Source organism: Cyanistes caeruleus, unplaced genomic scaffold (genome assembly GCF_971803275.1).
Source record: "Cyanistes caeruleus unplaced genomic scaffold, bCyaCae1.hap1.1 HAP1_SCAFFOLD_76, whole genome shotgun sequence".
Classification (NCBI taxonomy): domain Eukaryota; kingdom Metazoa; phylum Chordata; class Aves; order Passeriformes; family Paridae; genus Cyanistes; species Cyanistes caeruleus.
In genome coordinates, this window is record NW_028255888.1 from 1,828,513 (window position 1) to 1,845,002 (window position 16,490).

General features: G+C 41.5%; 2 protein-coding genes across 2 annotated transcripts in view; one reads left to right on the forward strand and one right to left on the reverse strand.

Moving 5' to 3' along the window:
* Positions 1 to 7,716, reverse strand: part of LOC147646931 (serine/threonine-protein kinase pim-1-like) — a 98,843-nt gene extending 91,127 nt beyond the window's left edge. The window contains exons 1-2 of the mRNA XM_086872729.1: positions 7,677 to 7,716; positions 6,999 to 7,205 (exon numbers count right to left, since the gene is read on the reverse strand). Of these exons, the coding sequence (XP_086728855.1) occupies positions 6,999 to 7,205; positions 7,677 to 7,716 (247 nt within the window). The remainder of the gene's footprint in view (positions 1 to 6,998; positions 7,206 to 7,676) is intronic.
* A 630-nt stretch (positions 7,717 to 8,346) lies between these two features.
* On the forward strand, positions 8,347 to 14,700 carry LOC147646932 (uncharacterized). The gene has a single exon (XM_086872760.1). It carries the CDS (start codon positions 13,074 to 13,076, stop codon positions 14,436 to 14,438), a length of 1,365 nt encoding a protein of 454 aa, XP_086728886.1. The 5' UTR covers positions 8,347 to 13,073; the 3' UTR covers positions 14,439 to 14,700.
* The last annotated feature ends 1,790 nt before the right edge of the window (positions 14,701 to 16,490 follow it).

Sequence of the window (16,490 nt, forward strand, 5' to 3'; positions counted from 1 at the left end):
TTTTCTGGAATTTGGTGGGATGTTTCTGGAATTTTGTGGGATTTTGACTAGACTTGAAGAATTTTGAAAGATTTTTCTTAGATTGTGTGCAAATTGGTGGAGGTTTAGTGGGAAGTTTCTGCAATTTGGTAGGGTTTTGTGAAATTGTAAAGAATTTTGTAGGAGGTTTCTGGAAGGTTGTGCGATTTTTTTGGAATGTTGTGGAATGTTCTGGAATTTGGTAAGATTTTAAAGAGACTTGAAGAATTTTGAGGGATTTTTCTAGGATGAGTGGAAATTGGAAAAGTTTTTGTGGGATTTTTCTGGAATGTGGTAGGGTTTTGAGAAGATGTAGGGAGTTTGATGGGATGTATGTGGAATTTTGTGTGATTTTTCTGGAATTTGGTGGGATGTTTCTGGAATTTTGTGGGATTTTGACTAGACTTGAAGAATTTTGAAAGATTTTTCTTAGATTGCTTGCAAATTGGTGGAGGTTTATTGGGAAGTTTCTGCAATTTGGTAGGGTTTTGTGAAAATGTAAAGAATTTTGTATGAGATTTCTGGAAGGTTGCGCGATTTTTTTGGAATGTTGTAGAATGTTTTGGAATTTGGTAAGATTTTAAAGAGACTTGAAGAATTTTGAGGGATTTTTCGATGATGTGTGGAAATTTTTAAGGTTTTTGACTTTGAGGAGACATGAAGCATTTTGAAGCATTTTTCTTAAATTGTGTGGAAATTTTTGGAGATTTTGTGGGATGTTTCTGGAATTTGAAAGACTTTGAGGAGACATGAAGAATTTTGAGGGTTTTTTTTTGATTGTGTGGAAATTTGTCAAGATTTTGTGGGATATTTCTGGAATTTGGTAGGGTTTTGAAAAGATTTTTCCGGAATTTTGTGGGATGTTTGTGGAATTTTTGGAAATGGGAAGAGTTTTTGTGGGATGTTTCTGGAATTTGGAAGGGTTTTGAGAATATTTAGGGAATTGTGTGGGAAGTTTGTGGAATTTCGAAAGACTTTGAGGGGACATGAAGAATTTTGAGGTATTTTTCTTAGATTGTGTGGAAATTTGTGGAGATTTTGTGGGATGTTTCTGGAATTTGGTGGAGTTTTGCAAAAATGTAAAGAATTTTGTGGGAGGTTTCTGGAATGTTGTGCGATTTTTTTGGAATGTTGTGGAATGTTCTGGAATTTAGTGAGATTTTGAGAAGACTTGAAGAATTTTGAGGGAATTTTCTAGGATGTGTGGAAATTTGTAAAGATTTTGTGGGAAGTTTCTGGAATTTGGTGGGGTTTTGAGAAGATTTTTCGAGAATTGTGTGAGATGTTTCTGGAATTTGGTAGGGTTTTGATAAGACTTAGGGAGTTTGTTGGGATGTTTGTGGAATTTTTTGGGATGTTTGTGGAATTTTGTGGGATTTTCACTAGACTTGAAGAATTTTGAAAGATTTTTCTTAGATTGTGTGCAAATTGGAGGAGATTTTGTGGGATGTTTCTGGAATTTGGTAGACTGAAGAGACGTGAAGCATTTTGAGGTATTTTTCTTAGCTTGTGTGCAAAATGGAGGAGGTTTTGTGCAAAGTTTCTGGAATTTGGTAGGGTTTTGAGAAGATTTAGGGAGTTTGTTGGGATGTATGTGGAATTTTGTGTGATTTTTCTGGAATTTGGTGGGATGTTTCTGGAATTTTGTGGGATTTTGACTAGACTTGAAGAATTTTGAAAGATTTTTCTTAGATTGTGTGCAAATTGGTGGAGGTTTAGTGGGAAGTTTCTGCAATTTGGTAGGGTTTTGTGAAATTGTAAAGAATTTTGTAGGAGGTTTCTGGAAGGTTGTGCGATTTTTTTGGAATGTTGTGGAATGTTCTGGAATTTGGTAAGATTTTAAAGAGACTTGAAGAATTTTGAGGGATTTTTCTAGGATGAGTGGAAATTGGAAAAGTTTTTGTGGGATTTTTCTGGAATGTGGTAGGGTTTTGAGAAGATGTAGGGAGTTTGATGGGATGTATGTGGAATTTTGTGTGATTTTTCTGGAATTTGGTGGGATGTTTCTGGAATTTTGTGGGATTTTGACTAGACTTGAAGAATTTTGAAAGATTTTTCTTAGATTGCTTGCAAATTGGTGGAGGTTTAGTGGGAAGTTTCTGCAATTTGGTAGGGTTTTGTGAAAATGTAAAGAATTTTGTATGAGATTTCTGGAAGGTTGCGCGATTTTTTTGGAATGTTGTAGAATGTTTTGGAATTTGGTAAGATTTTAAAGAGACTTGAAGAATTTTGAGGGATTTTTCGATGATGTGTGGAAATTTTTAAGGTTTTTGACTTTGAGAAGACATGAAGCATTTTGAAGCATTTTTCTTAAATTGTGTGGAAATTTTTGGAGATTTTGTGGGATGTTTCTGGAATTTGAAAGACTTTGAGGAGACATGAAGAATTTTGAGGGTTTTTTTTTGATTGTGTGGAAATTTGTCAAGATTTTGTGGGATATTTCTGGAATTTGGTAGGGTTTTGAAAAGATTTTTCTGGAATTTTGTGGGATGTTTGTGGAATTTTTGGAAATGGGAAGAGTTTTTGTGGGATGTTTCTAAAATTTGGAAGGGTTTTGAGAATATTTAGGGAATTGTGTGGGAAGTTTGTGGAATTTCGAAAGACTTTGAGGGGACATGAAGAATTTTGAGGTATTTTTCTTAGATTGTGTGGAAATTTGTGGAGATTTTGTGGGATGTTTCTGGAATTTGGTGGAGTTTTGCAAAAATGTAAAGAATTTTGTGGGAGGTTTCTGGAATGTTGTGCGATTTCTTTGAAATGTTGTGGAATGTTCTGGAATTTAGTGAGATTTTGAGAAGACTTGAAGAATGTTGAGGGAATTATCTAGGATGTGTGGAAATTTGGAAAGTTTTTGTGGGAAGTTTCTGGAATTTGGTGGGGTTTGAGAAGATTTTTCGAGAATTGTGTGAGATGTTTCTGGAATTTGGTAGGGCTTTGAGAAGGTTTAAGGAGTTTGTTGGGATGTTTGTGGAATTGTGTGGGATGTTTGTGGAATTTTTGGAAATAGGAAGTGTTTTTGTGGGATGTTTCTAAAATTTGGAAGGGTTTTGAGAATATTTAGGGAATTGTGTGGGAAGTTTGTGGAATTTCGAAAGACTTTGAGGGGACATGAAGAATTTTGAGGTATTTTTCTTAGATTGTGTGGAAATTTGTGGAGATTTTGTGGGATGTTTCTGGAATTTGGTGGAGTTTTGTGAAAATGTAAAGAATTTTGTGGGAGGTTTCTGGAATGTTGTGCGATTTCTTTGAAATGTTGTGGAATGTTCTGGAATTTGGTGAGATTTTGAGGAGACTTGAAGAATGTTGAGGGAATTTTCTAGGATGTGTGGAAATTTGGAAAGTTTTTGTGGGAAGTTTCTGGAATTTGGTGGGGTTTTGAGAAGATTTTTCGAGAATTGTGTGAGATGTTTCTGGAATTTGGTAGGGCTTTGAGAAGGTTTAAGGAGTTTGTTGGGATGTTTGTGGAATTGTGTGGGATGTTTGTGGAATTTCAAAAGACTTTGAGGAGACATGAAGAATTTTGAGGTATTTTTCTTAGATTGTGTGGAAATTTGTGGAGATTTTGTGGGATGTTTCTGGAATTTGGTGGAGTTTTGTGAAAATGTAAAGAATTTTGTGGGAGGTTTCTGGAATGTTGTGCGATTTCTTTGAAATGTTGTGGAATGTTCTGGAATTTGGTGAGATTTTGAGGAGACTTGAAGAATGTTGAGGGAATTTTCTAGGATGTGTGGAAATTTGGAAAGTTTTTGTGGGAAGTTTCTGGAATTTGGTGGGGTTTTGAGAAGATTTTTCGAGAATTGTGTGAGATGTTTCTGGAATTTGGTAGGGCTTTGAGAAGGTTTAAGGAGTTTGTTGGGATGTTTGTGGAATTGTGTGGGATGTTTGTGGAATTTCAAAAGACTTTGAGGAGACATGAAGAATTTTGAGGTATTTTTCTTAGATTGTGTGGAAATTTGTGGAGATTTTGTGGGATGTTTCTGGAATTTGGTGGAGTTTTGTGAAAATGTAAAGAATTTTGTGGGAGGTTTCTGGAATGTTGTGCGATTTCTTTGAAATGTTGTGGAATGTTCTGGAATTTGATGAGATTTTGAGGAGACTTGAAGAATTTTGAGGGAATTTTCTAGGATGTGTGGAAATTTGGAAAGTTTTTGTGGGAAGTTTCTGGAATTTGGTAGGGTTTTGCGAAGATTTTTCTAGAATTTTGTGAGATGTTTCTGGAATTTGGTAGGGTTTTGATAAGACTTAGGGAGTTTGTTGGGATGTTTGTGGAATTTTTTGGGATGTTTGGAATTTTGTGGGATTTTGACTAGACTTGAAGAATTTTGAAAGATTTTTTTAGATCGCTTGCAAATTGGAGGAGATTTTGTGGGATGTTTCTGGAATTTGGTAGACTGAAGAGACATGAAGCATTTTGAGGTATTTTTCTTAGCTTGTGTGCAAAATGGAGGAGGTTTTGTGCAAAGTTTCTGGAATTTGGTAGGGTTTTGAGAAGATTTAGGGAGTTTGTTGGGATGTATGTGGAATTTTGTGTGATTTTTCTGGAATTTGGTGGGATGTTTCTGGAATTTTGTGGGATTTTGACTAGACTTGAAGAATTTTGAAAGATTTTTCTTAGATTGTGTGCAAATTGGTGGAGGTTTAGTGGGAAGTTTCTGCAATTTGGTAGGGTTTTGTGAAATTGTAAAGAATTTTGTAGGAGGTTTCTGGAAGGTTTTGCGATTTTTTTGGAATGTTGTGGAATGTTCTGGAATTTGGTAAGATTTTAAAGAGACTTGAAGAATTTTGAGGGATTTTTCTAGGAGGAGTGGAAATTGGAAAAGTTTTTGTGGGATTTTTCTGGAATGTGGTAGGGTTTTGAGAAGATGTAGGGAGTTTGATGGGATGTATGTGGAATTTTGTGTGATTTTTCTGGATTTTGGTGGGATGTTTCTGGAATTTTGTGGGATTTTGACTAGACTTGAAGAATTTTGAAAGATTTTTCTTAGATTGCTTGCAAATTGGTGGAGGTTTAGTGGGAAGTTTCTGCAATTTGGTAGGGTTTTGTGAAAATGTAAAGAATTTTGTATGAGATTTCTGGAAGGTTGCGCGATTTTTTTGGAATGTTGTAGAATGTTTTGGAATTTGGTAAGATTTTAAAGAGACTTGAAGAATTTTGAGGGATTTTTCAATGATGTGTGGAAATTTTTAAGGTTTTTGACTTTGAGGAGACATGAAGCATTTTGAAGCATTTTTCTTAAATTTGTGGAAATTTTTGGAGATTTTGTGGGATGTTTCTGGAATTTGAAAGACTTTGAGGAGACATGAAGAATTTTGAGGGTTTTTTTTTGATTGTGTGGAAATTTGTCAAGATTTTGTGGGATATTTCTGGAATTTGGTAGGGTTTTGAAAAGATTTTTCTGGAATTTTGTGGGATGTTTGTGGAATTTTTGGAAATAGGAAGAGTTTTTGTGGGATGTTTCTGGAATTTGGAAGGGTTTTGAGAATATTTAGGGAATTGTGTGGGAAGTTTGTGGAATTTCGAAAGACTTTGAGGGGACATGAAGAATTTTGAGGTATTTTTCTTATATTGTGTGGGAATTTGTGGAGATTTTGTGGGATGTTTCTGGAATTTGGTGGAGTTTTGCGAAAATGTAAAGAATTTTGTGGGAGGTTTCTGGAATGTTGTGCGATTTTTTTGAAATGTTGTGGAATGTTCTGGAATTTAGTGAGATTTTGAGAAGACTTGAAGAATTTTGAGGGAATTTTCTAGGATGTGTGGAAATTTGTAAAGATTTTGTGGGAAGTTTCTGGAATTTGGTGGGGTTTTGAGAAGATTTTTCTAGAATTTTGTGAGATGTTTCTGGAATTTGGTAGGGCTTTGAGAAGGTTTAAGGAGTTTGTTGGGATGTTTGTGGAATTGTGTGGGATGTTTGTGGAATTTCAAAAGACTTTGAGGAGACATGAAGAATTTTGAGGTATTTTTCTTAGATTGTGTGGAAATTTGTGGAGATTTTGTGGGATGTTTCTGGAATTTGGTGGAGTTTTGTGAAAATGTAAAGAATTTTGTGGGAGGTTTCTGGAATGTTGTGCGATTTCTTTGAAATGTTGTGGAATGTTCTGGAATTTGGTGAGATTTTGAGGAGACTTGAAGAATTTTGAGGGAATTTTCTAGGATGTGTGGAAATTTGGAAAGTTTTTGTGGGAAGTTTCTGGAATTTGGTAGGGTTTTGCGAAGATTTTTCTAGAATTTTGTGAGATGTTTCTGGAATTTGGTAGGGTTTTGATAAGACTTAGGGAGTTTGTTGGGATGTTTGTGGAATTTTTTGGGATGTTTGTGGAATTTTGTGGGATTTTGACTAGACTTGAAGAATTTTGAAAGATTTTTCTTAGATTGTGTGCAAATTGGAGGAGATTTTGTGGGATGTTTCTGGAATTTGGTAGACTGAAGAGACGTGAAGCATTTTGAGGTATTTTTCTTAGCTTGTGTGCAAAATGGAGGAGGTTTTGTGCAAAGTTTCTGGAATTTGGTAGGGTTTTGAGAAGATTTAGGGAGTTTGTTGGGATGTATGTGGAATTTTGTGTGATTTTTTGTGGTAGTGCATATTTCTGGGAGTTACTGTGTTTCTCTGTGACGTGTTTTTCCCCTCCCCTCCCTTATCCCTGAAACGTTACCCCATTGGTTGGCGCTATATGTCCCCCCGCCCCTCTCCCGAGGTTTGAAAGAGTCCGGGAAACAGTAACCCGGCCTCTTCTCTCTCTGGCAGCTAGCCAGAATAAACATCTTCTGATCCCCTGGAGGGAGAAGCAGCACCTTTTGGTCTTTTCTCGGTCTCGAGGAGCCTCTCTGACCCCTCCATTCGACAGAGCTAGCGTGGATTTACTTCGGGGGGCAAAGAGAAGGTCTCCTCAGGTGGCGCCCATCGTGTGGGGCTTTAAAACCCCTCCGGACGGCTGGAAAACACCCCACGGGTGTTTTAACAAGCCTAGGGATAGCCATCTACCTCGCAGTTTTTCTGACGAGGGTCGAGTTGGTAGCTCGCGGACTACACGAGTCAACTCGGACTGGGACTTTTTTCTTTTCTTCGAACACCGCGCATCCTTCAGGAAACAGGTACTGGGGGGGTCGCAGGGGGTGTGAGAAATCTGGCAGTTGTTATAGGTGTTTTTGCGGGGCACGGTGGTGGTAGTGCTGCTGGCAAAGGCTCTCCCTGGTATCGGGACCAGAGGAGTCCACGTGGAGTGGGGGGGGAGTGCACCGGCAGCAGGTCCTGGGCTCCGCGGTGGTTTTTAAACCCTGACTGCAGTTTGGATCTTTTCTGCTTTTTCGGAGATAAAAAAAAAAGGGTTAGACCAACCTGTGTAGTAAAGCCTTAAGATTAGCCATGGGTACTCTTTTGTCTACACAGGAAAGGAATAAATATTCCCTTATTAAGAATATTTTAAAAGCTGGAAATATCAATTTCTCAAAAAATAAGCTGAAGAAATTAGTAAAATGGGTTTTTTTGCATTTTCCGGATTTAAATGTTGATTCCCTGCCTGACTGGGAAAAAGTTGGTCAAGCCCTTACTGTGCAAGTTGAATCGGGAGACAGCACAGCTGGTGATTTCCTCCCCCTTTTCCTTTTAATTCGGAAAACCATATTACAGAGGAAGAAGCTTCCGGCTTTCTCCTCCTCTTACCTTCCCTCGGCACCTCCACAGGAACGCTTGTCCCAAGCATTACAAGCAGACAAAAACTGCCTGTACCCTTCCCTCCCCGCAGAAAACCCTGAAAAATATAGCTTTAAATCCTCCCTGCAAGGAGGGGAGAGCTCTGCTGAATTTACTCAAGAACATGTGCAGAGCCAAGATGGCGCCGGCCACGTGTTAGCCGGCCACATGGTAAATCTTCCTGTGTATTCCCTTTCTCCTACCCATAATCCCCCCCAGCCCTGCCTGGCCCCACCCTATGACCCTGTCCCCCGAGGCTGCAACCCTATCCCCTGTTCCTCCAGCCCCTGTCCCGTGGGGAGGGGGGGCGGAGAGGGAGAGAGTTATACCCCTTGCTCCTGCAGAGGGGCAGGGAGAGGGGTGTCCCGGCTCTGCCCCCCGATGGAGGGGTGCCAGCCTCCCGGACCTGACGTGGGGTGGGGGGAGACCCCGAGACCCGGCATGGCGGGGGGGGAGACCCCGAGACCCGGCATGGGGGGGGGTAGAACCCTGAAGCCCGGCGTGGGGGGGAGCGCCCCCCCGCCCGGCTCCTGCGGGGGCGGGGCCGGGGGCGGAGATGGGGCGGAAACCGGAGGCGGGGCTGGGGGCTGGGCCGAAAGGGGGGTGAGGGGCGGAGCCCCTCCCAGTTCCCACGGTCCGGGGGGCGGGGCCGAGACCGAGCAGGGAGGTGAGGTTGCCTCACCACATTCCAAAGGCGGGTGTGGTTGTGCTGCTGCAAATTGCCCTGATGGCCCCGGGGGACGCCCCGGGGGATGGAGGGGTGGAACCTCACAGCCTGCTCCCAGTGTGGAGCCACATGGTGCCCCTGGGGGATGGGGGAATACGGGCTTCCCCGATGTCCGAGCAAGACAAGCCCTTCCCCCCGCCCAGCTCAATACAACTGAGAATAGAAAACTAAATAGTTTTAATTCAGCCTTTTTCCCCACTGTTGCTCCTGTCACCTTTACTGGAACGAGACCACAAAACCGTACTTACAAACCGTTTTCATACCAAGAAAAAAAAGAAATTTGCAAAGTACAAAGAGAATTTGGCCGTAATAGTGAAATATTTAAAAGCATTGTTAAAACAACATTAACCTCAAATGATTTAGTTCCTACAGATATTAAAGATCTTTTTAAGTGTTTGCTTACACCATCTGAATTTGAATTATGGGAAAACACATGGAAGCGGTTTCTAAAAAACATACTGGTGGAATTATTAAAAACTAATCCCCAATATGTAGATTTATTAAATAATCCTATTACTTTAGAGCATTTATGCGGTGAAGGAGTATGGGAAAAACCTGAGGACCAAACTAGGGCATTGCCAAAAGCTGTGATAGATAAAATCACTACAGCTGCAGAAAAGGCTTTCACACAGCTACCTACAGCTGACACTAAAGGCAGTTATATTAATGTAAAACAAATGCCCTCAGAAGGATTCCTGCAATTCTTAGACCGATTAAGAGAACAAGTCTCCCGTCAGGTAGAAGACCCTGTGGTACAGACAGAGTTAGTCAAGGAACTTGCTCAGAGAAATGCTAATGAATCTTGCCGTAGAATTATTTTAGGTTTGCCTGTGGATCCCCCTCCGACCCTGGCACAGATGTCAGCGGCCTGTGCAAAGAAAGCAGAGATGTTTTCGCAGGAAAAGAGACCTCCCTGGACCACCCCAAGACCTGTTGCTGCAGTTTCATCTGAGACAAGGAATGAACAGATGACGCCTGACCAGCAACAGCGAATTTGTTTTTATTGCAGAAAACCAGGACACTTTGCTAAAAACTGTCCTTTAAAACAACAGAAACACATGGATACCAGCTTGCCAAAAAACTTACATCACAGCGCTTATCCACTCAGCGTGCAGACATAAATGAAGTGGAAACGAATCTCTGTCCTTTAATAAAAAGGGGGAAGGGGGGTGAAAAACTGCAAAACTATAATTGTGAAAAACGTTTGCCTAATAAGGTCTGGCAACCGCAAAAGCGATTCAGACTTGTAACTTCTAAAGCTTTTTGTTTCAGATCTGACCGCTGGACTGTCGTGGGAGTAGATTTGCAGGATAATTCACAAGACCTGGCTGGACTGGATAGTAGGTATTTTGTTATTGGAGACACAGCACACACACCAATAGAGATTGAGGTGGCTCCCATGACAATCACAGGAGGCCTAACACACCTCACTCTCTTAGCTAGGTGTCCCCAACCACCTTTCTATATAGACAAAGGGCAGGTAATAGCCCAGGTAATCCCTGTTCCAACAGAAGTCCCAGTAGATGACAAAGCACCGGGAGTTTACTGGGCAGAAGTAGTGGGTGAAAACAAGCCTATTATAGGATGCAATTTAACACATAAATCAGAACATCTCCATGTAGAAGGGTTAATTGACACTGGGGCAGATGTGACCATCATACCGGAAAAGATGTGGCCATCACACTGGGAACTACAACCAGTGGCAGGAAAAATACAAGGTGTTGGAGGGATGAAACTGGCAAAAATTGCTAGAGATATCGTCCAGATCGAAGGTCCGGATGGTAGGATTGCTAGTGTCCGACCTTTTGTAATTGACTACAAGTGCCCCCTGTGGGGGAGAGATACCATGTTGCAGTGGGGGGTAAAACTCACTATTCCTGAGACACCTCAGGATTTTTAATAGAGGCCACTGTACAGCGTCCTGTCCAAAAATTATCTTGGCTAGATAATGATCCAATTTGGGTGAACCAGTGGCCTCTCAGCAAACAAAAACTTGGGGCGCTAGAAAAATTAGTGGAAGAAGAATTGGCTAAGGGACACATAGTAGAAACAACCAGCCCTTGGAATTCCCCGGTGTTTGTAATAAAAAAGCCAGGGAAAGACAAATGGCGTCTCCTTCAAGATTTAAGAGAAATAAACAAAAAAATACAAAACATGGGATCTCTCCAACCAGGAATGCCCTCCCCAACCATGCTACCACAAGATTGGCTACTAGCAGTACTGGATATTAAAGATTGCTTTTTTCAAATTCCCCTGCATCCAGAGGATGCACCAAGGTTTGCCTTTTCCATTCCTACCATTAACAGGGAAGCCCCAATGAAACGGTACCACTGGACAGTATTACCTCAGGGGATGAAAGCCAGCCCCTTCATCTGCCAGTGGTATGTGGGGTCATTGCTGTCCTCAGTGCGTGCTGAAAAGAGAGAAGCTATCATTTTGCATTATATGGACGATATTTTAATATGCTGTCCCAATAACAACATACTGAAAAACACCCTTGACCTAGTGGTTAAAGTTTTAACCTCTGCTGGATTCCAATTGCAGGAAGACAAAGTTCAGAGGATGCCACCTTGGAAATATCTGGGCCTGCAAATTACAGCACGGACTGTTGTTCCACAAAAATTGGAAATTATTGGTAATCCTAAAACTCTAGCAGATCTTCATTCTCTATGCGGGTCACTAAACTGGGTCAGACCCTGGCTAGGTCTCACCAATGAAGACCTGGGCCCCCTACTCAATTTATTAAAAGGGGAGAGAGAGTTACTGTCTCCCAGAGTGCTAACTCCAGAAGCAAAAACTGTAATTGAAAAGGCACAAAAGGCCTTGACAGAAAGACAGGCACACCGCTTCAAACCTGAGCTGCCTTTCAAATTTATTGTCCTGGGAAAATTGCCACACCTACATGGGTTAATATTCCAATGGGCTGAAGGGCAGAGAGACCCACTCTTAATAATAGAATGGGTTTTCCTCTCCCATCAAAGACCCAAGACTATCACCAAGCCACAAGAGCTGATGGCTCAGCTGATTCAAAAGGCCAGGGTAAGGCTGCGGGAACTGGCAGGTTGTGACTTTATGTGTATTCACCTCCCAGTCAGGCTCTCTGGAGAAGGGAAAAACTCCCCTGAGAGACTGACCAAAGAGATGTTTGAGCATCTGCTGCAGAGCAATGCTAACCTCCAGTTAGCTCTGGACAGCTACAGTGGGCAAATTTCAGTTCATGCACCATCACACAAATTGTTTCATGAGGAATTCCATCTCATTCCTCGTGAGAAAAGGAGCCGGAGGCCACTCAAAGCTCTCACAGTGTTCACTGACGCATCTGGGACATCTCACAAGTCGGTGATGACTTGGAGAAATCCACAGACTCAGCTTTGGGAAGCTGATGTTGAGTTTGTAGAGGGGTCACCCCAGATAGCTGAACTAGCTGCGGTCGTGAGAGCCTTTGAAAAATTTTCAGAACCGATTAATTTAGTTACTGACTCAGCCTACGTAGCAGGAGTGGTGTCCAGAGCGGAACAGGCAGTTCTCAAGGACATTGAGAACGAACATCTCTTTAGATTGCTTTCAAAACTGATTTACTTAGTCTCGAATAGAGAACAACCTTTCTATGTGATGCATATAAGATCGCACACCCCATTGCCAGGTGAAATCGCTGAGGGGAACCGGAAGGCTGATTCCCTTGCTGCCCCAGCCGAAAAGGTATGTCTCCCTGATGTGTTTCAGCAGGCAAAAATAAGTCACCAGCAATATCATCAAAATGTGCCAGGACTGATTCGTCAGTTCCAGCTGACACGGAATCAGGCCAAAGCCATCGTGGCTACCTGTCCCAATTGTCAGCTCCAGGCAGTGCCATCATTAGGCATCGGAGTTAATCCCAGAGGCCTTAAGAGCTGTGAAGTGTGGCAAACAGATATCACTCACATTCCCAGTTTTGGTCGCCTGAAGTATGTACATGTGAGTATTGATACATACTCAGGAGCGGTGTATGCCTCTGCTCATGCAGGAGAAAAGTCTGTACATGCTAAACAACACTTAGTACAGGCCTTTTCTGTATTGGGAATCCCTAAAGAAATTAAAACAGATAATGGCCCAGCATATAAATCCAAGGAGTTCCTGGAATTTGTCCAGCAGTGGGGAGTGGAACATAAAACTGGCATCCCCCACTCCCCCACAGGTCAGGCTGTAATCGAGCGTACGCACCAGACGCTCAAACAAGTCCTAGCCAGGCAAGGTAGCGAAGCAGTGTGGATGTCTCCCCAACAGAAACTATGTAAAGCTCTGTTTACTATTAATTTCCTAAACTGCTCATTTGAAAACATGAATCCTCCTGTAACTCGGCATTTTAACAGTAGTGATCAGTTTAAATTGTCACAGCATCCACCGGTGTTAATCAGAGACCCTGAAACTTGGCAAACCAAGGGTCCCTATGAACTTGTCACCTGGGGGCGTGGCTACGCGTGTGTATCCACCCCTTCAGGCCCCCGATGGATTCCTCAGAAATGGGTAAAACCTTTTATTCCAAAGAATCCAGCACCAGCAAGAAGAGAAGAGAAGCAAGTAGCTGTTGCTTCCAAAAGAAGACGCCGCTGAAGAGAGTAAGAAGAAACCTGCATACTGTAACTGTAAATATGTTTTAAAGAATGTCTGTTTCCTTTTTTTTAGAAATAACCTACCTCTTACTCAAATCCATGATGAGCCTTAAGCCTGCTGTCATCCTGCTCGCACTGAGCAGCCTGACAACAGCCTGGATCGTCCCACAGCCACGTCAAAACGTCTGGGTGACCCTGGCACAAACACTCCAACAGGAAAACATATGTCTATCGACCGCAGCAGCAAAAAATCCTATGTCTACCTGCCTGGTAGGAATTCCCCTGCAGCATGATGAATTCACACACAGCTTTAGTACACTGACTCCTGAGGCAGATAATAAACTACACAGCACTCATGTAGAAGCAGAGTTAAGAAACCCTGTCGAGGAGTGGCTACCCCATTTTCCTAAGGCAACCCAGGAACCCCAGGAGTTAGAATTGCTGGGTTCCTCCCCAGCATCATACTGTGTACACTTTAGAGTTAGTCCTCCAACTCATAAAGAAACATTCCACCATATAGTACAACATAGAGAAGAGTTCACAGCAAAAAAGTGGTGCCATGTACTAAGCTACATCAAAGTGCACTCTTCAGTTCATCCACATCCCAAAAGCCTCCCCAAAGGACTGTTCCTCATTTGTGGGGACCGTGCATGGGCAGGAATTCCATCCCGTCTCCTTGGAGGGCCGTGTACCATAGGGCGTCTGTCACTGTTAGCGCCCAATCAAACATTAATTGGCGAGTGGACCCATAAAAACAATTTGACCAAAAAAATTCAAAAGAGAAGTGCTACAAAATTAGATGAAAATTGTGACTCAGAAATTTTCCATTGGTCAAAATCAAAAAGGATTGCTGCATCCATTTTTCTTCCCTGGGTAGCTGCAGCTAAAGCCCTAGGTGAATTGGGACACCTAGAATGCTGGGTAGTAAAACAAGCGAATTTAACATCCAATGCCATAAGTGCCCTCCTAGAAGATGAGGAAATTACCAGGCAGGCGACACTTCAAAACCGTGCTGCAATAGACTTTCTCCTATTGCTCCACGGGCACGAGTGCCAAGAGTTTGAAGGTCTTTGCTGTATGGATCTAACATCGAAGGCTCCTAACATCCATGCCACTCTCCGAGAGATGAAAAGCATGATCGGACAAGTCAAGCAAGAAGCTGATGACTGGTTCAATGGACTGTTTAAGAACTGGGGGCTCTCAGGGTGGTGGGCTTCAGTAGTGAAAACTATTCTGTCACTGCTAGTAATTGTTTTGCTGACGGTGTTAGTGTTTGGAGTGCTAAGCAAAATACTGTACAGAAGCATAGTTAAGCTAGTCTCAACTACCTCAGATGTCAACCATATAGAGTTGGCAGACCGGAGTAACCCTCACCAGCCTACAAATGAGAATTGGTGGGCCACTTCGGGTCAGTAAGTAGTATAAGCTCATTACCTTTCATTTAATTACATATGTTAAAGTAGGGGCAGATGTGGTAGTGCATATTTCTGGGAGTTACTGTGTTTCTCTGTGACGTGTTTTTCCCCTCCCCTCCCTTATCCCTGAAACGTTACCCCATTGGTTGGCGCTATATGTCCCCCCGCCCCTCTCCCGAGGTTTGAAAGAGTCCGGGAAACAGTAACCCGGCCTCTTCTCTCTCTGGCAGCTAGCCAGAATAAACATCTTCTGATCCCCTGGAGGGAGAAGCAGCACCTTTTGGTCTTTTCTCGGTCTCGAGGAGCCTCTCTGACCCCTCCATTCGACAGAGCTAGCGTGGATTTACTTCGGGGGGCAAAGAGAAGGTCTCCTCAATTTTTCTGGAATTTGGTGGGATGTTTCTGGAATTTTGTGGGATTTTGACTAGACTTGAAGAATTTTGAAAGATTTTTCTTAGATTGTGTGCAAATTGGTGGAGGTTTAGTGGGAAGTTTCTGCAATTTGGTAGGGTTTTGTGAAATTGTAAAGAATTTTGTAGGAGGTTTCTGGAAGGTTGTGCGATTTTTTTGGAATGTTGTGGAATGTTCTGGAATTTGGTAAGATTTTAAAGAGACTTGAAGAATTTTGAGGGATTTTTCTAGGATGAGTGGAAATTGGAAAAGTTTTTGTGGGATTTTTCTGGAATGTGGTAGGGTTTTGAGAAGATGTAGGGAGTTTGATGGGATGTATGTGGAATTTTGTGTGATTTTTCTGGAATTTGGTGGGATGTTTCTGGAATTTTGTGGGATTTTGACTAGACTTGAAGAATTTTGAAAGATTTTTCTTAGATTGCTTGCAAATTGGTGGAGGTTTAGTGGGAAGTTTCTGCAATTTGGTAGGGTTTTGTGAAAATGTAAAGAATTTTGTATGAGATTTCTGGAAGGTTGCGCGATTTTTTTGGAATGTTGTAGAATGTTTTGGAATTTGGTAAGATTTTAAAGAGACTTGAAGAATTTTGAGGGATTTTTCGATGATGTGTGGAAATTTTTAAGGTTTTTGACTTTGAGGAGACATGAAGCATTTTGAAGTATTTTTCTTAAATTGTGTGGAAATTTTTGGAGATTTTGTGGGATGTTTCTGGAATTTGAAAGACTTTGAGGAGACATGAAGAATTTTGAGGGTTTTTTTTTGATTGTGTGGAAATTTGTCAAGATTTTGTGGGATATTTCTGGAATTTGGTAGGGTTTTGAAAAGATTTTTCTGGAATTTTGTGGGATGTTTGTGGAATTTTTGGAAATAGGAAGAGTTTTTGTGGGATGTTTCTGGAATTTGGAAGGGTTTTGAGAATATATAGGGAATTGTGTGGGAAGTTTGTGGAATTTCGAAAGACTTTGAGGGGACATGAAGAATTTTGAGGTATTTTTCTTAGATTGTGTGGAAATTTGTGGAGATTTTGTGGGATGTTTCTGGAATTTGGTGGAGTTTTGCAAAAATGTAAAGAATTTTGTGGGAGGTTTCTGGAATGTTGTGCGATTTTTTTGGAATGTTCTGGAATGTTCTGGAATTTAGTGAGATTTTGAGAAGACTTGAAGAATTTTGAGGGAATTTTCTAGGATGTGTGGAAATTTGTAAAGATTTTGTGGGAAGTTTCTGGAATTTGGTGGGGTTTTGAGAAGATTTTTCGAGAATTTTGTGAGATGTTTCTGGAATTTGGTAGGGCTTTGAGAAGGTTTAAGGAGTTTGTTGGGATGTTTGTGGAATTGTGTGGGATGTTTGTGGAATTTCAAAAGACTTTGAGGAGACATGAAGAATTTTGAGGTATTTTTCTTAGATTGTGTGGAAATTTGTGGAGATTTTGTGGGATGTTTCTGGAATTTGGTGGAGTTTTGTGAAAATGTAAAGAATTTTGTGGGAGGTTTCTGGAATGTTGTGCGATTTTTTTGAAATGTTGTGGAATGTTCTGGAATTTGGTGAGATTTTGAGGAGACATGAAGAATTTTGAGGGAATTTTCTAGGATGTGTGGAAGTTTGGAAAGTTTTTGTGGGAAGTTTCTGGAATTTGGTGGGGTTTGA